Source organism: Helianthus annuus, chromosome 15 (assembly GCF_002127325.2).
Source record: "Helianthus annuus cultivar XRQ/B chromosome 15, HanXRQr2.0-SUNRISE, whole genome shotgun sequence".
Lineage (NCBI taxonomy): Eukaryota > Viridiplantae > Streptophyta > Magnoliopsida > Asterales > Asteraceae > Helianthus > Helianthus annuus.
In genome coordinates this window covers 167,203,536-167,228,363 of record NC_035447.2, presented here as the reverse complement: position 1 = coordinate 167,228,363, position 24,828 = coordinate 167,203,536, and the positions used below count along the sequence as shown (strand labels likewise).

Here is a 24,828-nt window from a genome sequence, read left to right as displayed (position 1 = left end):
ACGTGACCCTGTCCCATACTTTTTGTTGTTCACCACAGCTGGGTCGTCAATTGAACCCTTTTAACCTTTTAACCTTTCAAGCTACATTACACTTAAGTTAGTTTCTTAAGCTCCGAGCTACCACGTCATCACTTGCACAACAAAGTAATTGAAGGAATAGGTGATTTATTCCACACCTATTTTTAATTCTTTGAGGTTTATCTTTGTTGTTGTGGTGGTAGGCAATGGTGGTTTAAATAAAAGAGGTGGATGAAAAAAATGAAATGGTGGTGGTGATGATTCCGTGTTATGCGAAGAAGAAGAGAAAGAAAGAGGATGGTAGATGGTGGGTCATGTGTATTGAATGGAAAAACATGTGGGTGGTGGCGGTGAAGTCAATCGGGTCGAAGCTTAATCAGGTCGGATGGACGAGTTGCGTACATGACACAACTTCCTTTTCCAAATTTATATTTAAATTTAAATAAAATATCAATCCAACCAAATTCTATTCGTTTATTTAAGGGTCTACATATTCACACACCCTTATATACGCCTCGTATAAGTCTATACGTCGCGTATAACCTTTTTCAATTTCCAAGGGAATTTCTGTATATGTCATATTTTGTCTTAGAGTTAAATGCCATTTTAGTCCCTGTGGTTTGGGCTATTTTGACAGTTTAGTCCAAATGTTTCATTTTTCGTATGTGGGTCCAAAAAGGTTTCACCGTTGCCATTTTAGTCCACTGTGTTAACTTCATCCATTTTTTCTGTTAACGAGAAGAACAATTCGGTCATTTTAAATGTAATTTTGTTAACTAGAAGGACAATTCGGCCATATAAAATGACCGAATTGTCTTTCTCGTTTAAAGAAAAAATGGATGAAGTTAACCTAGTGGATTAAAATGGCAATGGTGAAACCTTTTTTTGGACCCACAGACGAAAAATGAAACATTTGGACTAAACTGGCAAAATGAGCCAAACCACAGTGACTAAAATGACACTCAACTCTTTGTCTTATATGCCCCGTATAGGCCTATACGGGGCGTATAGATGAAAAAGACCATTTTACCCCTGATTTGGGGCTATACGCATGGGTAAATTGGTCTTTTTTGCCTCTCTTATATACCTAATATAGGGCTGTGTGAGGTGTATGATGTTTGGATGAAAATAGCAAAAAATCACGAAAGTGAAGGATTATATTGTACAAAAAAGATGTTTTGAATGAAAATGACTAACATGTCCAAACGTTAGAGACGATTTTGGCAATTTACTCCCTCTTATTATTATTTATTGTTTTATTCAAAGTTTCAAGTATTAAATAGTGTTAATACTTAATACAAGAAAAAAAAATTCAACTCATCAAATTAGTCTCGGGTTCAAACCTGATCGGGGTGAAGGTTTACGGATTTAATCCGGTTCTGATGCATCAGGGGCACGGTCTCATGGTGATGAAGAAGTATAGCCTCAAACAAAGTGGGTTTACACCTGATTTTTTGCTGTTCAAAAAGAAAATTAGTGCCTTTCAAAAAAAAAAATTTATATAATAACTTAACGCGCCACTCAAACTGGCGGGAAACACTGATATATTTTCAAAAGAACCTCGAAACCCTAATTCAAAATTTCAAATCCCCTCACGCTTCCCAACGCTATATAACAACCAATGGCGGTAATCTTCTTGTGATCATCATCTTCTTCACATCTCAACTACTCTCCGCAACAAACAAACAATCACAATCATGTATGTGATAAAAAGAGACGGACGGCAAGAGGCGGTGCATTTCGACAAAATAACCGCTCGATTGAAGAAACTCAGTTACGGACTCAGCATCGAACACTGTGATCCGGTGCTTGTGTCGCAGAAGGTGTGTGCTGGCGTATACAAAGGTGTTACTACTAGCCAGCTTGATGAACTCGCCGCGGAAACCGCCGCTGCGATGACTGCTAATCATCCTGATTATGCTTCTGTAAGCTGTTTAAACCGAGGTTATCTGATAATTTGTTTTGTGATGATGAAAATGATAGATCGATCGGTTTTATTCACAATCTGTGACTTCTGTGCTTCAGCTTGTGTTTCAGTTTCAATTTATAGTAATATATGTTAGATTTGCACCAATTGGCGATAGTTTTTTTGGTTCTGTAGATGAATTTAACTGCTGCGATGAGGAAAATGATAGATCGATCAGTTTTATCGATGATCTGTCACTTTTGTGCTTCAGTTTGTGTTTTGGTTTTTATTGATAGCAATTTGTTAGAATTGCACCAATAGACGGTAGTTTTTATGTTTTATTGATGAATTAAACTTCTGTGATGACTGCTAATCATCATGATTATGCTTCTGTAAGTTTTTAAACCTAGTTATTTGATAATTTGTTTTGTGATGATGAAATTGATAGATCGATTGGTTTTATTTACAATCTATGACTTCTGTGCTTCAGCTTGTGTTTCAGTTTCAATTTATAGTAATATATGTTAGATTTGCACGAATTGACGGTAGACTTTTTGGTTCTGTCGATGAATTTAACTGCTGCGATGAGGAAAATGATAGATCGATCGGTGTTATCGATGATCTGTCACTTTTGTGCTTCAGTGTGTGTTTTGGTTTTCATTGATAGTAATTTGTTAGAATTGCAACTTTGCACCAATATATGGTAGTTTTTAAGTTTAATTGGTGAATAAAACTTCTGCGATGACTGCTAATCATCATGATTATGCTTTTGTAAGTTTTTAAACCTAGTTATTTGATAATTTGTTTTGTGATGATGAAATTGATAGATCGATTGTTTTTTGTTATTTATAATTGAAGTTGTTTTGTACTGGTTATTTGTGATCTGTTACTTTTGTGCTTTAGTCTGTATTTCAGTTTGATTGATAGTGATTAGTTAAATTTGCATTAATTGATGGAAGTTTTTAGGTTTTGTTGAAGAAATTAACTAATATAATTGATTAATTGTTTGATGGATTTGTTAGTTTTTCAGTTGAATTACTTGGAAGTTTTTAGTGTTTGTTTATGAAAGTAAACTACTATTAATTATTTATTGTTTTCTGGATTTGTTGATCAAAATTCAAATTAACTATTATATTCGATTGTGTTGTTTTCTGAATTTGTTGTTTTTCCAACCTAATATCTTGGAAATTTTTAGGTTTTGTTGATCAAATTAGCTGCTATATATGATTTAATGTTTCTGGATTTGTGATTTTTCTCTGTTGAATTTCTTGGAAGTTTATAGGTTTTGTTCATGAAATTAACTACTATAAACAATTTATTGGATTTGTTAATTTGTCAACTGAATTGTTTATTGATGTAATTTGCATTTCGTACAGCTGGCTGCAAGGATTGCGGTATCGAATCTGCATAAGAACACGAAGAAATCATTCTCTGAGACGTATATGAATTGCATTATTATACACATAAATAAACTGTTTTTTTTTTTTTTACTTTATTGGTGTGTAAATAAAGAGCTTGATCTTCATATGTCCTTTGTAGTGACCTTTTTAGTCATGTAATGTTATTGGTATCTGCAGAATTAAAGACATGTACTTTCACGTCTGTGAGAGATCTGGGAAGAAGGCTCCCCTTATTGCAGATGACGTTTATGAAATCATCATGAAGGTGCACATATGTTAATAGTTTATTATGTTGCTTCAAATCATAATATCTTTCTAAACTTATTAATTGTTTTATAACTTTTATGGATCAGCATGCTGCTAAGTTGGACAGTGAGATTATATACGATCGGGACTTTGATTATGATTATTTTGGTTTTAAAACCCTTGAGAGGTCATATCTATTGAAGATTGGAGGGAAGGTTGTTGAAAGACCTCAACATATGTTGATGAGGGTTTCGGTTGGGATTCACAAAGATGACATTGATTCGGTAATCAAGACTTATCATTTGATGTCACAGAGGTGGTTCACTCATGCTTCTCCCACCCTATTCAATGCAGGGACACCAACACCTCAAGTATGATTACTGTTACATTCTATACATTTCATTTTTCTTTATTTTTATAGTTTTATAGTTTTATGTGAATATAACATAATGTGGTATTGTATTGTAGTTGAGTAGCTGTTTCCTGTTATGCATGAAAGACGATAGCATTGAGGGCATATACGATACTTTGAAGGAATGTGCTGTTATCAGCAAATCAGCAGGTGGAATTGGTGTCTCTATTCATAATATCCGTTCAACTGGAAGTTACATACGTGGAACAAATGGTACATCCAATGGCATTATCCCAATGCTGCGTGTCTTTAACGATACTGCTCGATATGTTGACCAAGGAGGTGGCAAGAGAAAGGGTATACTACATATGCTTTGTTGGTGTTCTCTTTCAGTTTATATGATTGTGTTACTGTGTGGTAATTTATTTGATGATTCTAGGTGCATTTGCTATTTATTTGGAGCCATGGCATGCTGATGTATACGAGTTTCTTGATTTGAGGAAAAACCATGGAAAGGTAGAAAATGCACCTGCTGTTTATTAGGCTTGTAAATGAACCGAACGAACACGAACAAAGGCCTGTTTGTGGTTGTTTATTTAACTTTAACCGAACACGAACACAAACATTAATCGAACAATTTTTTGTGTTCGTGTTCGTAAATTAAGAAAATGGGCATGTTCGTGTTCGTTTATATTTGTTTGTTTAAAGCCTAAACGAACAGTTCATGAACATAAATGAACATAAAAAAACAAACTTAAATGACCAAACATAAACGAGCATAACGTAGTTTTTTATATACAATATTGATATTAATACGCTAAGTTCTATTGGAAAACACTTTTTTTATAACTGTAAAGCCCAATTATCAATTAGATTTATGTACATAAGTAGTTAGAAAACCTCTTTTATGGCTATATTTATAAAAAAATACAACTCCATTTGTATTTGTTAAAATATAAACGAAGATAAACAAACGTTCATGAATATAAATAAAAGAACAACATGTTTGTTCATGTTCGTTCGTTTATTAAATAAACGAGCATAAAGGAACACCCAGCCGAACAAGTTCATGAATGTTCAGCCTGTTTATAAACCCTGTTTATTATTTTATGCTCATAAAAGTGGTTATATGATTATGAATCATGCAGGAAGAGCAACGGGCTCGGGATTTGTTTTACGCTCTTTGGGTACCTGATCTGTTTATGGAGAGAGTTCGGAGTAATGGCACGTGGTCTCTGTTTTGTCCAAATGAGGCTCCTGGTTTGGCTGATTGTTGGGGTCAAGAGTTTGAGAACCTCTATACCCAATATGAAAAACAAGTAGTTTCTTACTTTCTTTCTTATGCTTCATTATTAAGTTTGATTTTTAAGTTAGTTTAATCAGCTAATAATGATTCTTTTTTAAAAACTCAGGGAAAAGCTAAGAAAGTTGTTCAGGCACAGGATCTTTGGTTCACTATTATGACATCTCAGATAGAAACAGGGACCCCTTACATGCTCTTCAAGGTAATTTGTTAATTGAATAACTGTTACTCGAGTTCATACATTCTAGTTATGCTATTTTTATTTATTTTCTATAAATAAATAAATAAATTATGTTGCTCCTTTGTTAGGACACTTGTAATAGAAAAAGCAATCAACAGAATCTGGGTACCATAAAGTCTTCAAATCTTTGTACTGAGATTATTGAGTACACAAGTCCAACAGAAACTGCTGTATGTAATCTGGCATCCATTGCATTACCGCGATATGTTCGAGAAAAGGTAACTTTTATTAATATATGATGGGCCTAAATGCCTAATATCCTTTTGGTTGTGCTTATTTCGAAGTTATATTTCAGGGAGTTCCAGCAGAATCTCAACCGTCAAAGCTTGTTGGTAGCCAAGGTTCTAGCAATCGATACTTCGATTTTGATAAACTAGCTGAGGTTTGTTTCTTATCCCTTCATTCTTGGAAACTTACTTTCGGTTATGCTTTTAGCAATCTGATCATAAGTATTTTGTTTGGGCAGATCACATCAGTAGTTACTACAAATCTCAACAAAATCATTGATGTTAACTATTATCCAGTTGAAACTGCAAAAAAGTCAAACTTACGGCACAGACCCATCGGTATTGGGGTTCAGGGTCTTGCAGATGCTTTCATACTGCTTGGTATGCCCTTTGATTCACCAGAGGTAATAGTCTTCTTCTCTGACGTTGAATAAAGTATTTATGAGTGTCAGCTATTGTTACAAGAATCATATCATTTGAATAAATTTATTCTAGAGGCGTTACACGTTAGAAATACACTTTGGGCTGGTTCCTTTTCAGTCAACTTTTCGGAGCTCAGCTGTTAGAGATAAGTAAAATGGTTGATTCACATTATTTGCTCTGCAGGCTCAACAGTTGAACAAGGACATATTCGAGACGATATACTACCATGCTCTGAAGGCGTCAACCGAGTTAGCTGAAAAGGAAGGTACTTACGAAACATACAATGGAAGTCCCGTTAGCAAGGTGTGTTGCGTCCCTTTAAATACGTGTGTGCTTTCAATGGTGATGTTAGTACTACACCTTTGAGATTTTAAAAGATAGTGACTAACAATAATAATGACTATTTTAGGGAGTTCTGCAACCGGACATGTGGGGAGTAACACCTTCAGATAGGTGGGACTGGAACGCGCTTCGTTCAACGATAGCCAAAAACGGTGTAAGAAACTCACTGCTTGTAGCCCCTATGCCAACCGCTTCAACAAGTCAAATCCTTGGAAATAACGAGTGCTTTGAGCCATACACCTCCAATATCTACAGTCGTAGAGTTTTAAGGCAAGTGATCCGATAGTTCTTATTTAATAATATTCAGAGGAAAATGCCATTTTTGTCCCTGAGGTTTGGCCAGTTTTGTGACTTTCGTTCAAAGGTTTGTTTTCCCGCATCTGGATTCAAAAGGTTTATGATTCATCCACGGGTCGTTAACTCCATCCATTTTTCTCCATTAAGTCAGGGGTATTTCCGTCTTTTTTGTTAACATAAAGGGCAATTCGGTTTTTTTCACTTTATGTAAAAAGACCGAACTGCTCTTTAAGTTAACAAAAAGACAAAATTACCCCTGACCTAACAGAAAAAAAGAATAGAGTTAACGGCCCAAATGAAAATGACAAGATTTATCCAGATGCAGAAAAACAAACCGTTGGACGAAAATCGCAAAACTGGCCAAACCTCAGGAACGAAAATGACTCTAATATTCACTTATAAAGAGTATTTGCTGTGTATGACCAGTCATCTTCTTTTGCAGTGGTGAATTTGTTGTAGTGAACAAGCATTTGTTGTATGATTTGACCGAGATGGGTCTTTGGTCCCCCACTCTTAAAAATCAGATCATATACGAGGACGGTTCTGTTCAGAAAATTTCTGAAATTCCTCAACATCTGAAAGAGATTTACAAGTATGATTTGTAGTCCCATCCTCTTTATGATCTTTATCTTATAGTTGTACTTTATCTTATATTTACGAGTATGGAATCAGAACTGTGTGGGAGATCAAACAAAAGACGTTGGTTGACATGGCCGTTGACCGTGGATGCTACATAGACCAGAGTCAAAGTCTAAATATACATATGGACCAACCAAACTATAACAAGCTTACGTCTTTACACTTTCACGCTTGGTCAAAGGTATAGTCAAATTTACCGTGTGCATTAATAAGTTTGTTGTTTGTTATTCTGTTAATGTTACTTACATAGTTGGTAAACGATCGCTGTTGTGGGCAACAGGGGCTTAAAACAGGTATGTACTATCTGCGATCGCGTGCTGCAGCGGATGCAATTAAGTTCACTGTTGATACTTCCCTTCTCGACGTATGTATACCATATACCATTCAAATTGTCTTTATGTTTCTTTGTTATATTGAAACAGCTGACGTGATAATTGAAATGCAGAAAAAGCGAAAGATAGCGGAGGATGGAAACGAAGATGACATCACAAAAATGTCGAAGATGGTGTGTTCGTTGTTGAACCGCGAGGAATGTATGGCATGTGGAAGTTAAAGTTATTTTAACTATTTGGCTAGCTAATGTGTTTAATTTGCATACGATAGTAAGTATGTTGGCATATGATATTGTAGAGTTGTAGTGTGTGTTTCGGTTTCCAGATATAGCTGTTTGGGAAGTATTATGTATAGTGGCATGGTGTGACTTGGTTTATAAATATGTTTTAGTCTATCTATAAGTTTTTATCTTATTTATTAGTTGTGCATCATTTTCTTCTAATTAGTAGTTATAATTTGTTATGGTTGGATTTTTTGTTATTATTAAGTATGAATGATTGAACACTAAAAGTGACTTATTTTTGAATTTTAGTAACCAATTGAGTTCAAACTAATCTAAGATTATTACTGTTTAAACATCTTAAAAAATATATTTACAATAGTAGTGACTCATATTTCAAATCAGAAATGCGATTAATTTATGAATCAAAACTTCAGTTTTGAAAACTTTAGCAGACATACAATTTTGATGTTTTGAAACATTACTTTTACTAAAAGCTCGTTTTCAAAACTGAAGTTTTGATTCATAAATTTTTGAAAACTTTAGCAGACAAATCTATTGATTGCTTGTTTCTTGGAAAAGATTGATTTTGTAAATGGATTAGCAACTCACGAGGCAAATCAAAACTTTATGGATTTTTTAAAAATGTAGCTCAAATGTTTTCTATGTTTGTTAGACCACCCGTAGTGGGGTGGTATTTTAAAAAAAAATTGAAAAAAAAAACGTCGCAAAACGCCGGACCCCCATTACATGGGGCGTTATGTGGCGTGTTTTTTGAAAAAAAAATGGGTTTGGCGTTTTAAATATAACGCTTTGTACATGTTTGACCCACCAATCACTTTTCAACTAACCCCCACATGGTCTGACAATCAATTAATGGAGGCCACTATTTAAGTTTTTAATTAAAAAAATAATAATTGGAAGGGGCGTTATTGGGCATTATTCCCACTACGCCACTTTTGCAATAACCCTCAATAATGCCCCATGCTGACTAGACTGCCACGTGTCGCAAAACGCCCCATGGTTGGGGCATTATTGGGGTAAACCACTACACATGGTCTTAAAATATATTTTCAGTATATTCTTGATTTCTTGAAAGTATATGTTGGTGAATTTCATTGAAAATTGTAATTCAATATTTTCTTGATCTGTTTATGATTCTGAAATTTGATGTAAATAACTGTTTTACATGTGTAGGACACAACATATAGCGTCAATTACCAAGAACCGGAAATGCTCCATTTTTTTTGAACGGTAACTAAATCACCGGATAAGCATCATGGGATGCCCTCAATCGAGCAAATGCATCCCCTCCTCCATAACAATTAGAGTTGGATGCATACCCGAGCCACCAAGCCACCACTTCCAGGGAAAACCCATCCGCCCGAAGACCCACTACGGTAAAACCCGGTTCGTATTTTGACCTCGGCAGTCCATACCAGTCCAGATATTTTTGAACAAACATAGAAAACATTTGACCCAACTCGACCCGACCATCAGTTTTGCCAGTCATACAAAATACTATCAAATTTAAACACCTCATGGTATACCTCAATGGGCTTGAGCTCAAAATGTACTAAACTTTACAACTATACATAGTATCCAAAGCACTATCTTTACAGAGATGTTTAGCTCAATATTATTTTTTCATAGAGTAGTTGAGGATTCTACAAAGATCATGCAATGATCTTCACCTTTCATCTCCATGAAAAATTATGTCACTGTGACCTGCATTTTCATTACAAAAATAGTCGAATATTGTATTTGTTAAAGCACTGAACTGAAACTATAAGTTGTTAGCCGCAACAGACCTTGATGATCAATGGCGTTTATTTGCGGTCCTGCCATTTCTACTCCATCATCGTTAAGTAATATTATCCCCATTGAAGTAACTTGAAACGGGAATGCAAGTGTCGGTGACATTGGAGATTTTGCCACCTTTATAAATCGCTGACCTGCATCGACAGCGTCACAATTGCTAAATCATGGTTTTAAAAAATGTTTGAGGCGTGCGCCTCAAGGCGCGCCTCGAGGCGCAACGGCCAAAAAACGAGTCTGAGGCGCGCCTCATGGTGTTTTAAATGTATATGCGCCTCAGAGGGGCTGAGGCGCTAAGAAAGCTGCGCCTCAGGTGCGCCTCAGGGGATTTTGATAGTTGTTTTTGATGTTTTTGACTTTTTGTGTCAATTTCAAGCATTTCATGTCTTTTTTAAGTGAGTTTTTGATGATTTTGATGAATCTGATGATGAAATTAGTTAGTATTATTATTTTTATAATATATATAATTTTTATATTTATTTATTAATACCGCCTCGGCCTTACGCCTCGTGAGGCGAAGGGAAAACGCCTCGAAACTCGTTTCCGTTCTTTTAAACCTTGTGCTAAATAATATATTTTCATTTTTATTTTTATTTTTATTTTAGGGTTTAAGTATCGAACCAACCTGATCTAGATTCAAGAACAAGACGAATGTTAACAGCATGAGCCCAGTGAATCCCCAAAGCAGCAACAAGACGGGAATCAAATTTTTCGGTATCATCCTCTACAGTGCTCTCTGTGGCATGGATTGTATTTATCAACTTAACTTCAGAAGAAATTAAATGTTACTACTATAAAAAACCAATATACTTTCTTATATTTAACAAAAAAGTCCCTCAACCTAATTGTGGTATTTAAAAGTTTCGACTTTCGACGTGTAAAAAACGAAAAAGTCACTAAACTAATTACTGTATATCAAACTCTCCAAGCTTGTCTAAAATACATACTTTTACATATTTTTGACGTCTTGTTAACCCTTAAATTGGTCAAACGTATATAAGAGCATTCACATCCTAACCATCAAATTATGTGAGGAGGGGTTTTTATATTATAAAGGGTATAAAAAGTGGTTGTGAGTAGAGGAGAGAGAAAATATTACTGTTCATCTGTATATTTGGGGGGACACTGTTCACCCGTTATAATTTTTTAATATATTTTGAAAGTGGTTGTGAGTGGAAGTGGGAGAAAAATGTAATGATAATATTATTTAATTGAAAGGAGAGAGAAAAAGTATTTGTTTTTAGTGGAAATATATTGATATAGGAGTTATTTTTTAGTGGAATGTATGTATAATTTGATGGATGTGAATGCTCTAAGTACGTATAACTTTTTTTTTCTACGAAAAGGTTGAGTGTCACTTTATTAAGTTTACCGATTTATAAGTTGATAAGTCATTAAAAAAAAAATATGTGCATTTTAGACAAGTTTAGAGACTTTAAAATACAAACATTAGTTTAGTGATTTTTTCGCTTATTTTTTATAGACGTTAATATACCAAATTTAGATCGACGGAATTTTCATAAATGCCATTTTAGTTCCTGTGGTTTTGGCCATTTTGCCAGTTTAGTCCAAAGGTTTCATTTTTAACCTGTGGGTCCAAAAAGGTTTCACAGTTGCCATTTTAGTCCACTGTGTTAACTTCATCCATTTTTTCTGTTAACGAGAAGGCCAGTTCGGTCATTTTATATGGCTGAATTGCCCTTTTAGTTAACAGAATTACATACAAAATGACCGAATTGGCCTTCTCGTTAACAGAAAAAATGAATGAAGTTAACCAAGTGGACTAAAATGGCAACTGTGAAACCTTTTTGGACCCACATGTTAAAAATGAAACCTTTGGACTAAACTGGCAAAATGACCCAAACCACAGGGACTAAAATGGCATTTAACTCTATAGAAAAGTATATTGGCCTTTTATGGTATTAACCCATAAAGAAATTACAAACACACGATCTCAACAATAACTTCATACCTTGGAAAATATACTGTGAGATTTGATTAGCGCCTCGAGATCTTACTTGATTTGTCATCACCACGGGTATTCGTGAAAATTCGGCAAGTGACCTGAAAATGTGAATATAAAATGTAAGTTAATAAAGCACATACGAGCTTGGTTTAAAAAAGCGCGAGGTGCTCCGAAGCATTTTGGTTCCAAAAGCTTTAAGCGAAGCTTCAAGCGCGAAGCGAGAGCTTCACGTATACGAAGTTCTCAAAATAAAAAAAAATATTGTACACATCAATACGACCTATTCTACTTGTTAATCAATAATAAACACAAAAACATGATTAAACTACACACTTAACACAAAAAAAAAAAACACAGTTAAAACATAAATTAAAGTCGAAACAGACTTAAAACATAAACATAAAAATAGTCTTTAATCAATAATCATCATAATCAAGTAAAGATAGCGGCTGATTATTAGGGTAAAGAAGTAGGGCCTCATTTAAGCCCTATTTAAAGACTATTGGGCCTAAAAAAATGGCCCAAATGTGACCTGATTGGGCTGAAGCGTCGCCTCAAACCATGGTCGCTTCGCGCTTAAAGCTCGCCTCAAAACGCTTCACGTGTTGTGACGCTTCAGACCAAAAAAAGCGTTATTCCAAACGCTTCATCGCTTCACGCTTAAAGCTCGCTTTTTTAAACCCCAGCATACGAGTAGTTTAAAAAAAATAAAAAAATAAATAAATAAATAAAACCAGTCTCACTTGAGGAATGAAATATGCCAGCCCAATGGATGTTGCCTCTGAGGCCCTTGTTCGTATTCCCTGAATATGAGCATTCTATGTAATAAGCAGGGGTGCAAACGAGCCGAGCCAAGCCCGAGCTCGAGCTTGTCTCGAGCCCGGCCCGTTCATTATCTATTAGTTAATATATTAAAGAAAAATAATAGACTCGTTTAGGTTCACAAGCTCGATAAGTGAAGCTCGGGCTCGTTTACTAAACAGACTTATTTTTAGTTTCTGACTCATCTCGTAAACAAGTTTAAAAAAGCTCGGGTCAGCTCGTTTACTAGACAACTTTAAATAAGAGGTAAATATTATTAAATATTAATAAAAACTAATATTACCCTAAGGCTCGACGAGCCTGACAAGCTTCACATGCCAGGCTCGGGCTCGATAAATAAACGAGCTTTATTTTAGGCTCAATCTCGGCTCGGCTCGTTTTGAGCTTTTTATCGAGCCGCTCGGCTCATTTGCATCCCTAGTAATAAGATACGTTGAATTGTTAATAAGTTGAATGTGAAACAAAGATCTTATTATACCCGGAAACAAGAGCGGCCATGCTATCAACGATTAGCAACTTTACTTTGTATTGGAGGACCGAAACTTTGATTTCTTGCAAGCTGGTAAAGCGCGATAATTAGAAAACTGAAATGGCGCTAAGATTGATATTATTATTATTATTATTATTATTATTATTATTATTATTATTATTATTATTATTATTATAATTGTATATTTGTATGTATTTGTAGAAATAACCTCTCAGTAAACTCAGTCAAGGAACCAGGTCTTAGAACTGTGATCCGACCTGCCATCTACACAAAACATGAAAAAAGATAACCTTTAGATATTAAATATTTAATACTTAATTAAAATGCTAGTTCAAATTATGACATCATCCATTAGTCAAATACCTCTTTTGCTATGCCATCCAAGCAAAATACTTCTGGGAAACTATTAATACCAATTTCGATTAACCTGTAAAAATAATATGAAAATATCAATGTTTATACGCAACAGATCAAAACTCTTGAATTATCTATTATATTTAGAAAAGAGTTAATTACTGTTTTCGTCCCTGTAGTTTGTCAAAAATCACTATTTTAGTCCATTAGTTTAAAAATTGTGATTTCAGTCCCTGTGGTTTCACTTTCGTAACCATTTCAATCCATTTATTCTGTTAAGTACAGGGACTGAAATGGTTACGAGGTGGACTGAAATGGTTACGAAAGTGAAACCACAGGGACTGAAATTGCAATTTTTAAATTAATGGACTGAAATAGTGATTTTTGACAAACCACAAGGACGAAAACAGTAATTAACTCTTTAGAAAAAAAAACGGATCAATATAATTGGTACCTTCTTGAACTAAATTTGGATTCTACATCAATGTAAATTACTTGACCATCCAAGCCTCCATAACAAGATGGCAGTGCAGCCAAAAGAGAAAGCTTCAAGCAGAACTACAAATTCCAAAAAAAAAAAAATTAAGTGTTTACGCCTAAAATGTGTCTAATTGATGATATTTCATTAGTGTCCACCAAAATATGATGATTCTAGATCAATGCACCGGATATTAGCATGCATAGAAACAAGGCAAATTGGAAATAAATAATCCCACCTAACTCAATTTGGTCGATAATAATCCCAAGTCAGTTATTGGCCGATAATAATCCGAACTGGTCAATTTTTTTTGTAAAATAGTCCGCCGTTAAAATAGCTTAACGGGGTTAAGTTTTTTTCCGAATTACAAACGGATGTTTTAGGGCTTTTGATCAGAACGAGGATACAAGTCGATTGATGTAAAACTTACCTCGAAATTGTGCTCGAAATGGCTTGATTTTTGTTAATTGGAAGTTTAAACACCCGAATTGAAGCACAGTTTTCGTGGGTTGGGGCAGTATTTCGAGGTAAGTTTTATATCAATCGACTCGTATCCTCGTTCTGATCAAAAGCCCTAAAACATCGGTTTGTAATTCGGAAAAAAACTTAACTCCATTTGGCTATTTTAACGGCGGACTATTTTACAAAAAAAAAAAATTGACCAATTCGGATTATTATCGGCCAATAACTGACTTGGGATTATTATCGGCCAAATTGAGTTAGGTGGGATTATTTATTTCCAATTTGCCTAGAAACAATATAACTAATCATAGAGCTTTTAACATCCTTATGGCTAATAATAATATAATTGCAATTTGCAAATGAAGATAACCCTATCAATGAACATGAGAGATTGTAGTTACAAACAACTTAATTCAAGATTTCAGGAAGTGACCGATTCTTCATAACAATAATAACTCTCTTTTCATTGCTAACTCATTGTTGTTCTTGTGATAATACCATAAAAAACTATTATGTAATTTTTTTTTTTTAATCAAAAAAGCAATTTCATTCCAATCATCAGGGCAAATTACATAAGGATAGCAGGTAGACGAGCAACAAACTGCGCCGCCATCCCTTTTTGAATAGAATTATGTAATTGAATCTTTTCGTCTTAGATCACTCATTGTTCTATAGTAGAGTGTTCTATTTACTATATGTGTTTCTTTTCGTCTAAAATCACTCATTTCTTCCTAGCCCAACGACTAGTTTGGAGTACATGAAAAAGTAATGAAGTGAAAGATTGACATACTTGTGTTTTTCCAATTCCCGAGGGCCCTACCAACTCCGTCAAAGCACCAAACGGTAGTCCACCACATAAAGCTGCATCAAGCCCCTTCAGTTGTGTGGGAAGATGACCCGTCAGATACTCATTTTGCTTGCGTTGATCCAGCAGGGTTTGAACCTAAAACAACAGCTGAATCAGTTACTTTTGGTATCCGTCACCATAAGCAAAATGGGGTCAGATTTCTTCACAACTGACCTTCGTTTAAAAAAGCATGAAGCGCACAAAAGCGAAGAGGTCTAAAACCGAAGCGCAAAAGCGGTGAGCTTTTCATGAGCAAAGCGCAAAGTGATTATATAATTTATATTATATATCCCATAGGTTTTTAACATCCCCTACCTACGATTTAGCTATAATTAAGCTTTATATAAGTTTTAAAATGAAAAAATAAATAAATGTACAACATAAAAAGCCTGTTGTACCATAGTTGTTAAAAGCCATCGCCTCTAGCGCCTAGGCCCATTTTTCAGGCGAGGTGAGCCAGTTGCGCTTTAAGTCGAAGAAATTGCGCTTTAATTCTCCAGGTGATGGTTTAGGCGCACATTCCGGCGAGATTCCTAGATTCCGGAGAGTCTCCGGCCAAATTCTCTAAATTCCGACAAGATTCTAGTCAGATTTCTTCTTTTATCTAAGGAAAACTACTTTTCTACACTATTACACTAATATTTTAAAACTGTTTGTACTAACTAGATGATAGAAAGTGTTATATAATAGATTTTGGTTATTTTATTAAAAGAATAATATTCTTTTTCTAATACGTAAAATATTTTTAAATTTTTTTTATTATGCACTTTATTTTTCTCAGGCCCTCGCTTTTTTTGCACTTTGCGCCTAGGCCGCAGGCAAGACCTATGCGCCTTGAGTGCGCCTAGCGCCTTTAATAACTATATGTTGTACAACACTCAGCTGCACAAAAACAAGCCAAGTACAAAAGGCGCGCGCCTCACCTGCGCCTCAGGTCAATTTTTAGCCTAAAAAGCGTGCCTCGCCTGCGCCTTTTGTACGCTGCGCGCCTTAGGTCGCCACGCGCCTAGGCGTGCTTTTTTTAAACCAAGCAACTGACAGGATCGGGTAGTGCATAACGTAACGTTGAGAAATATAAACAAGTACCGTTTGATAACGTGGAGATGTCATCTCACTAATGAGAGCTAGCGCGGACTTTACTTGTGCCAAACCCACATCTAATAATTCCATCAACTCGAATTCAGTCAATGATAATGCATCCTAACACAAAAGATTTAGTCAAAACATAAATTCCAGGATAAAGTTATATGTACAACATAAACAGGTTATCTTTAACAATTAACATACATGAGATGCTTCTTGATGAGGTATCCTCATAGTGGATCCAACTTAACAAGATATGCCCAACCAAGTTGGCCCAATTTCAGTAAGCCTCAAGTCAAAGCTGGCCCGTTAGGGTTAAAGCTCACCCACAACAACCACGAGGCTTTCTTGCTTTCTCTAACTCTCTCTATTCTATACTCATGCTTACATATAATTGACGTTGGGGCCCGAGTTGTAAAACAAGGTTTCCCCGAGTAGTCGCTACAAGGTAGGCTGCCGAGGCGACTTTCTCTAACTCCGCCTAATTACTCGGAATCGATCAAACGCGGTCAACCTCGGCCAAAATCAGATCTAGTAGGTCAATTTGGGCCGAGTTTGACTTAAAAAATAATAAAACATAATTTATACGGCTATCATATTAAATAATGAGTATCATTTTTACGTATTTTGTTATAAATATTAGTAAATTTATGCTATTAGACTTATATTTAATTTCTGAAAACTAATTTCTTTATAATTTAACATGTCCGAGTACTCCCCGAGTACTCTCAACTCCCCGGTCGACCGACTAGGGAGCGCCTAGCGACTTTTGCAACCATCCGCCCGACTGACTTGAGCGTCAGAGTGTCCACAGGGCTTCAAGCCCGTAGACCTCTTAAGGGGTTTCTTATAGTTGCAGCCTGCATTGTGACCCGCTTGGTTTTAAAATGCGCGCATAATACGTGATGCGCCCGATGCGTTGCGTTTACGTGATGCGAGAATATTGCGTGCATTTCGCATAATGCGCTCTGATGCACGCAACATTGTTTCTTATGTTTTTTTTTTCCAGATGTTATGAACCGTGTTCGGTTTTTTCAACAATTAATATCTTAGTAAGCTTGATTTGAACCAAAAACCACAACTCTTATCTTCTTATTACGGCATTTGTTTTACTTTAAGTATGTTTTTATAAGTTTTTATATATAAATATTTTTTTTTTTATAAAGAGCGCATCATATACGTGATGCACTCATGCATCGCGCATCAGATTTTGGACAAAACGCATCGGAGCGCATCACGCAATTTAACAAACCTAATTAGCATGAATTTCAACATAACAGAATAGTATCCAAATCAAACAGTGTTTCGATTGAACTATAAGAACCCTAAATCCCTAAAAATCATGAACAGTGATATATATATATATTTTTTTACATATAGTTAGAATCAGAAGCGTATATAGTACATATACCTTAGCCGTAATGATATTTCGAGCTGCAAATATGTGACCAATGGATTTTGGCAGACCCATTTCAGTGATTCGCTTGTTCGCCATATCTCTCCCGCCAAATATTATAATTAAGGATTTTATAATAGAAATTTGTTTGAAGTGTAGATTTTTAATGTAAAGCATGTTGGGCCGGGCCAGTCAATCTATTTTATACTTTTCTATCGACCCGCTCGTTGCGTTTTAAAACCACAAACCTAAGGATTAACTACTACATCTTTGTATCAAGTTAGATATCCAAACGATCACATTGTGTTTCCGAATGTCTTGTGGAGGGAAATACAAATACTTGACGTTGATTAGGGATGAGCACGGTACCCGTTCGGTATCAAACCGGTACCGGTACCCAAAGTACCAGTACCGAAAAACGGGAAAAGTGGGTACCGGTACCGATATACGAGTTCGGTATCAGTACCGGTATTTACCGGTGTTTTACCTGTAAATACCGGTACCGTTAATAGTACCGTTCCGATACCGGTACCGAAAGAAAAACGGGGAAAGTGGGTACCGGTACAATTAAAGAGAGTTGGCCCAAAACAATAACCCACACAAGCTAGTTGTTTTGTAAAAAAAAAAAAAGACCATTGTCCAAGAATATATGCTTAGAGTACCACTTCTAATGCACCATAATGTTAAAAATAAATAGTATGTTTTGTAAAAAAAACCATTGTCCAAGAATATATGCTTAGAGTACCACTTCTAATGCACCATAATGTTAAAAATTAATAGTATATAAATAATGGTTATATGATATACACCAAGAACTCTTGATTACCGATCCCATCAATCTTATTGGTAGTTTAATCAACTTTGTATATCCTTTGATACTTGAAAGTTTCAATGATTCAAACTACTTTCAAGAAAGAGCTATACTTGCGCCTAAGAAAGACATTGTTCACGAAATAAACGATACTTTATTAGCAATGTTTCCTGGTGATCAAAATGAGTATCTAAGTTCAGATTCAATATGCCAATTTGAGAACGTAACTGACCATATTCGACATCATGTATATCCCCCCGACGTTCTAAATGGTCTTAAACTTTCAGGTATGCCGAATCATAAGTTGGATAAGTTGGTCTTAAAAGTTGGTGTTTCTGTAATGCTTTTACGTAACCTTGATTAAAAAAAAATGGTTTGTGCAATGGTACAAGATTACAAGTCGTTACACTTGGTGATCGGGGTATTGAAGTAAAGGTTATTTGTTGTAGTAATATTGGAACTAGAACTTTTATTCCAAGAATCAATCTGTCATCATCTGACAAACGAATACCTTTCAAGCTACAAAGAAGACAATTTTCAATATCAGTTTGTTTCACATTGACAATAAACAAAAGCCCGTGTCAGTCTTTATCCAAGGTTGGTTTGTTTCTAAGACAACCTTTTTTCACTCACGGACAACTCTACGTAGGGTTGTTCAGAATTCGTTTCAAAATCGAAAAATTCGAAATTCGTTTAAATTTGATTCGATTATCAAGAATTCGTTTCGATTATAAGAATTCGAATTCGATTCAATTCGAGTCAAGTAAATCGAATACGAATTTACAATTTCAAATTCGATTCGATTCGAAATTCGAATAAAAATTATACATTTTTATTTATTATTTTTATATATAATACATATATAACTTTTATTGGACTATACTACAAACTATTTTCAAAATTTATTCCAAGTATTAAAATTACCCATTACCAAACCAACTACATGACTCATAACTAAAACCTAAGTAACAAATCTATCAATAAATTTCTAACCCTAAAAATATTAACTTGTAATATGGAGTGGTTATTCCCAACTTCTCGTTTTGAATTTTAGATTAATGATACTTTATTTGGAACTGTTTTAATATGATATCGTGCTTTATGGTTAAGTTTCATTTTGATAGTTTTTTGCATGTTTTTAAAGAATCTAAAGCAAATCAAATTTATTTGAATTCGATTCGAATTCGAATTTTTAATCGAATACGAATTGGGTTTTTTATTCGAAAACGAATTCCAATCGAATTTGGTAGATTTTAATCGAAATCGAATACGAATTCAAGGGAAAATAAAAATTATTCGAATAATTCGATTCGAACAATTCAAAAATTCGATATTCGGTTCGATGAACACCCCTAACTCTACATGGCACCATTAAGAGTAAAAAGTATAGATGGCTTAAAATTGTTAATATTCGACGGTGATGGGAAGATTAGGAATAAAACTACAAAGAGATATTCTCAAATTTATACCTTTTTTATTTTACTTTTATTTATTTCATAGTTGTTGTTTCAAGTTATGTTTTTTGTTATTCATGTGTATTGTTTACCTCTATGCTTTGGGTTGCATTAAAAGTTAAACAATTTTAAATTAAAAGTGTCACACCTCAACCGATGACATAAACATCGGAGTGAGACGAAAACGAGATGGCAAGAGACTTCATAACGACTAAATGTGACAAGTATTTAAAAAGTGAAATTTCATTTCATTTCTAACGGTTCAAGTACATGAATTGGAAACAAATACAACAAGTAACGTATGACTAATCTACAAACATGAATTGAAGTTTGGTACGTTTCTAGTCCTTCCTGCTAGATTCTTTTCAATGCGTCACGGTCACAATCCTACAATATATAGTAAAGTAACATGTCAACACATAAAGTATTAGGAGTGGTGAGGGTCAAAGTGATAGTTGAGAGTGGCAGCGGCCAATACCCAATAGTTAGGAGCGATAAAATCCAATAACCTTTTTTTATTCTTTTAACAGTTTTGTAAATTATTATTCAAGCTATTTCTCAAAATCTAACAAGAAATTTTAATATTACATCTTCCCAATAACTTTTTTAAAGATGGGATTATTACTATTTTATATTTTTTGTATGCAGTATCTATTATTATTTAATGTTTAAAATGTACATTTAAATCCATGTTTTTATGGGTTCCACCAAGTTGAACCCAGCATATATGCATAACTATTGAAGTCACTATTTTTGTAAGCAAGACGTGTAAGTGCACCAAGTAACCACAATACCACACAATTCCACCATTAATATACGGATAAAAAAAGGATGAAGAAACCTTTAAAGATTAGGAAGAGTTGTTGGCAGGGTATACTTTATAGATAAGAGTTAAGATGTCATGTTATTGCCACTAAAAATAGATACTAACAATTATTACTTTACAAGTATAAGTATGGATATTTGTTGGCAGTTCACTTTATATTTATTTTGTTTTATTTTTTCATGAGTTACGGAAACCCAGTATTATAGGTTGAGTGTAATAAATTATAGCGGAATTTTTTTACTGGTAAACAGGTTAAGCCTTTGGGTATACTTTAACCCATCTTAACTCCACCTAAATGTCACATTATTAACCCTTTTCCTCATTTTATTTTATCTCACTCTAAGGAAATAGTTTAATCTCTTTTAACTTCATCTAACCCTATTTTTTAGTGGTTTTTGGTTTAAAAAATAAAAGAGTAATTAATTTTGTCTCTTAACATCCGGTTAGCATGTTAACATACAACCTATTTAATGCCCCTTAATACAAGGAGAGAGTGATTTGCAATCTCGGTTAACATGTCATGTCACCGTTAACATCCAAAATGTTAGAGTACACCCGATGGCCTTAAGTTTAAATTATATATGATACATGGTATATGGTACAACATACTTGTGTAGTTATGAAGTTAATATTTGTATAATTAATATTAATAATAATTACAAAGATCGTATATTTAAAAAAAGATTATTTAAGTATAGTTTTAACATGTTAGTAGAAATGTTTAATTTCGTTTGCATCCAAGTTCATGCAGGTAAGTGCTTTCGATAGTTTTTTTTTTCTTTTTAATTTCGGTTATGACATGGAATAAGCTATAGAAAAAAAGCTCTTATGTTAAAACTAAAGTAGTGGGATTCCTCAAGCGATGCGGTGTTCAGACGATATCGACTCGATTCATTACGTGAAGAGAATTTGGTCGGTAGCAATTTTGTTTGTTACAGTATCAATACAATAGTAACACTTGGTATAACAACATGAAAGAGAAAGTTCAAAACATAAAGTCGGATATGCACAAAATGATATCGACACGTGTTTATATCAATAGAAAACTTTAAAAATGAATGCCAGTACCTGTTCTGATAATACCGATTTCGGTATCAGTTCTATACATCATGGTACCGATATGCTACAGGTAGGGGTGCAAATGAGCCGAGCCGAGCCCGAGCTCGACCAAGCTCGAGCTCGAGCTCGTTTAACATATGAAAGCTCGAGCTCGAGCTCGTTTAACATATGAAAGCTCGAGCTCGAGCTCGGCTCGATTCGAGCTTTATTCTAAAGCTCGAGCTCGGCTCGAATGTAATTTTTCAAGCTCGAGCTCGGCTCGGGCTCGACTCGTTCAGTATTTATTAATTAATTTTTATTAATTATAATTATTTTTATACATATAATTTAGTTATTTTTTATATTTATATAAATGGTAAATATTATTATTTAAATATATATTAATAAAAAATATATAAAAAGAAAGCTCGTTAAAGCTCGCGAGCCGGCTCGAGCTCGTTTACTAAACGAGCTTGTTTTTAGGCTCGCGCTCGAGCTCGTTTAAGCTCAACTCGTTCGAGATTTTTTTCGAGCCGAGCTCGAGTAGCTCGGCTCGTTTGCACCTCTAGCTACAGGCCCTCATTATAGCTTACAATATCAATATAATATAAAGTGATATTATTATCTATATCTACATAAATCATGAGGGGGAATCGTGTCAGGCAGCTGCTTGGCACCCCTTATTGGTCGATTCCTTTTGTATTTAACTTTCAAACCTTCATGTTTGTTAATATACGTGGTTAGCCCCTTCGTTTAAAAAAAACGTTTTCTTTTATTGGTTAACTTTGTTTATATGTGTGTTTAGTCCCTCTGCTTTAACTTTGGTTGTGTACGTGTTTAGTCCCTCTACTTTTATTCTTTTAAGTAATTGATTGTCGCTTTTTGTATTTTACTTTTAAACCTTCGACTTCGCTAATATACGTGTTTAGCCTCTCTGTTTGTTAAAAAAAGCTTTCTTTTTATTGGTTAACTTCGTTTATATGCGTTTTTAATCATTCTGCTTTAACTTTGGTAGTGTACATGTTTAGTCCCTCTACTTTTCTTCCTTTTAGTATTTCATCTTTTAACCTTTTTCCCTTGCTGCCGTACTAAATCAACACGGGGAAAGAGCGACCGTTAGCTATTGGTGGGCACCGCTACTACTCTTGGACTTTAATAAAGTTACTTTATAATTCCTAAACTTTATTAAGACAAAAATTATTTGACACGCGTATTTTTATCTATGTATCGATGTAATTTTTATTGACATCGGTTATGAGTAGTATGTAGTATGTACAAGTAACCGAAACACAGACCTGCATGTTATTAACATGAGAAATATTCCGTTTACTGCCCCGTAACACGGGCGAGGCATGAACTAGTTGTTTCACAATTAAAACAATACAATAAAATTTATTTCACATGTGAAATAATCATCACTTTAAAGTAGGAGTGCAAAATGGGTCGTGTTCGCGGGTTCAATCCGACCCGAACCCGAAAATCGTATCATACATATGAACCCAAACACGACCTGAAGTTTTGTGAGTTGACCCGAACACGACCCATTCAACCCAATTTTTTTTTTCTGAAATTAATATATTAAAATTAAAATTCACTTAAAAACACAAATGTATATAGGGGTGAGCAACGGGTAAGAACCTTTCGGAACCGACCCGTACCTGGAACCATTTATTAAGTATTATGAGAACCATAACCGAACCGATTGGTAATGTAATGGTTCGGGTCCTAGGAGGGTCTCACGGGTCCTAAACCCATATGGTCCGCCAGAACCATTTACTTAATTTTGAGCATGAGATATCGTTCTACATAGTTACTGGTACATACATTAAAGCGTATTTATCAAAAGATAGTTTATGAACAGAACATTATACAAATGAATATTATACAGAGGATTGAAGTTCAATAAAGACTATACAGAAATCAAACCTGAACCTATGAAGAAAGTAGATAACATATTGAATATAGAAGACCAGTGGTTAATCTTGGAGGAGGCAGATGTGAATTACGTATTAGAAGTTGGATGATTTAAATAGATTTTTCTTAAAGATATATATCATATACGTATTGTTATGGAAGAAATCATAATTGATATGGAAGAATCCTATTTTATTATCTAAATCCAATATATAAATTAAATAATAGCATAAATGATACAAAATCCAATACATAAATTAAATAAATAGAATATAAATGATCGTAATATGAAATCCTAGTTGATACGAAAGAATTGTATTTTAATATGGAAAAAATCCAATACATAAATGATATAGCATATGAATATGAATATGAATGATTGTATGAAAATCAGTTCCTTGTGGTTCTTATCCAATACCTATGGGTTGGAACCAGAACCGACCCGGAACCATTTTGTTGACTATTATGAAACCCACCAACCGACCCTTCCAGAGCAAAAGGTTCAGGTCCATTGTGATTCTGGTTCACATTCAAAGTTCCGTGGTTTCAGAACCAATTTTTGCTCACCCCTAAATGTATATAACACAATTATATTAAATTATAAAATCTTATGCTAATTTCTCTTTTGAAGTTATAATTATGGCATAAAATACACAACCCATTTAATTTAATTTATGACATAAAATAAGTTGTAAAAAAATAAAATATAATATAAATGTGTTAAACGGGTCAACCCCCCAACCTGATCGGGTTAACCCGAACCCGACCCTTAACCTAAATGGGTTTTCGAGTTCAACCTGAAACTGATCCGAACCCATCTAGACTAAACCTAAACCCGCGAATTTCATGTTAGGTTCGTGTCATGTTTTCGGGTTGTATCCGAAATTCACACCCCTACTTTAACGCCTCTTATCAAACACACAGAGGGCAATAATCTTTTTACAACCAACATTCTTTTGAGTTATTTCGTCAAACACCTTCATAGTGAATTAGTGATGACTATTTTTTTGAACGGCAAGAAACGATGTGTCAACTACTGTGACACCGGACGTTGTTGCCAAGGTCGACTACTCGACCGTCGCCAGCCCCTTGGCTCTCCCCAGATGCGTGGAAACCCGACCT

General features: G+C 34.7%; 2 protein-coding genes across 6 annotated transcripts; one reads left to right on the top strand and one right to left on the bottom strand.

Moving 5' to 3' along the window:
- Window positions 1–1,655: 1,655 nt before the first annotated feature.
- Window positions 1,656–8,147, top strand: LOC110912757 (ribonucleoside-diphosphate reductase large subunit). 3 transcript variants are annotated; one of them, XM_022157558.2, is made up of 17 exons: window positions 1,657–1,943; window positions 3,301–3,362; window positions 3,502–3,589; window positions 3,678–3,941; window positions 4,039–4,279; window positions 4,362–4,438; window positions 5,071–5,241; window positions 5,335–5,427; window positions 5,535–5,684; window positions 5,762–5,848; window positions 5,933–6,097; window positions 6,300–6,419; window positions 6,526–6,728; window positions 7,198–7,347; window positions 7,428–7,575; window positions 7,675–7,758; window positions 7,840–8,147. In XM_022157558.2, exons 1-17 carry the CDS (start codon window positions 1,716–1,718, stop codon window positions 7,945–7,947), a joined length of 2,439 nt encoding a protein of 812 aa, XP_022013250.1. In that variant the 5' UTR covers window positions 1,657–1,715; the 3' UTR covers window positions 7,948–8,147. The 3 variants fall into 3 exon arrangements, with proteins under 3 accessions (XP_022013249.1, XP_022013250.1, XP_022013251.1); XM_022157557.2 differs by having other exon boundaries at window positions 1,656–1,943; window positions 5,762–6,097; XM_022157559.2 differs by lacking the exon at window positions 3,301–3,362 and having other exon boundaries at window positions 1,808–1,943.
- A 1,273-nt stretch (window positions 8,148–9,420) lies between these two features.
- On the bottom strand, window positions 9,421–17,832 carry LOC110912756 (DNA repair protein RAD51 homolog 2). Of its 3 annotated transcripts, none has more exons than XM_022157555.2 (12): window positions 17,679–17,832; window positions 16,271–16,384; window positions 15,128–15,280; window positions 13,852–13,955; window positions 13,407–13,470; window positions 13,252–13,307; window positions 13,032–13,112; window positions 12,475–12,534; window positions 11,738–11,829; window positions 10,391–10,501; window positions 9,759–9,902; window positions 9,421–9,675 (listed from the first exon to the last, which is right to left on the bottom strand). In XM_022157555.2, exons 1-12 carry the CDS (start codon window positions 17,760–17,762, stop codon window positions 9,638–9,640), a joined length of 1,101 nt encoding a protein of 366 aa, XP_022013247.1. In that variant the 5' UTR covers window positions 17,763–17,832; the 3' UTR covers window positions 9,421–9,637. The 3 variants fall into 3 exon arrangements, with proteins under 3 accessions (XP_022013247.1, XP_022013248.1, XP_035839541.1); XM_022157556.2 differs by lacking the exon at window positions 17,679–17,832 and adding an exon at window positions 16,472–16,737; XM_035983648.1 differs by lacking the exon at window positions 12,475–12,534.
- Between the last annotated feature and the right edge of the window lie 6,996 nt (window positions 17,833–24,828).

Excerpts from the sequence above, each read along its gene's own strand:
- LOC110912757 (XM_022157557.2), top strand. The coding sequence starts at position 1,716 with ATGTATGTGATAAAAAGAGACGGACGGCAAGAGGCGGTGCATTTCGAC. Across the intron at positions 5,242-5,334 it reads ATACCCAATATGAAAAACAA|GGAAAAGCTAAGAAAGTTGT; the intron begins GTAGTTTCTTAC and ends TTAAAAACTCAG. Across the intron at positions 7,348-7,427 it reads CATCTGAAAGAGATTTACAA|AACTGTGTGGGAGATCAAAC; the intron begins GTATGATTTGTA and ends GTATGGAATCAG.
- LOC110912756 (XM_022157555.2), bottom strand. The coding sequence starts at position 17,762 with ATGGCGAACAAGCGAATCACTGAAATGGGTCTGCCAAAATCCATTGGT. Across the intron at positions 13,471-13,851 it reads TCCAAATTTAGTTCAAGAAG|GTTAATCGAAATTGGTATTA; the intron begins GTACCAATTATA and ends TTATTTTTACAG. Across the intron at positions 13,113-13,251 it reads TTGACTGAGTTTACTGAGAG|CTTGCAAGAAATCAAAGTTT; the intron begins GTTATTTCTACA and ends GCGCTTTACCAG.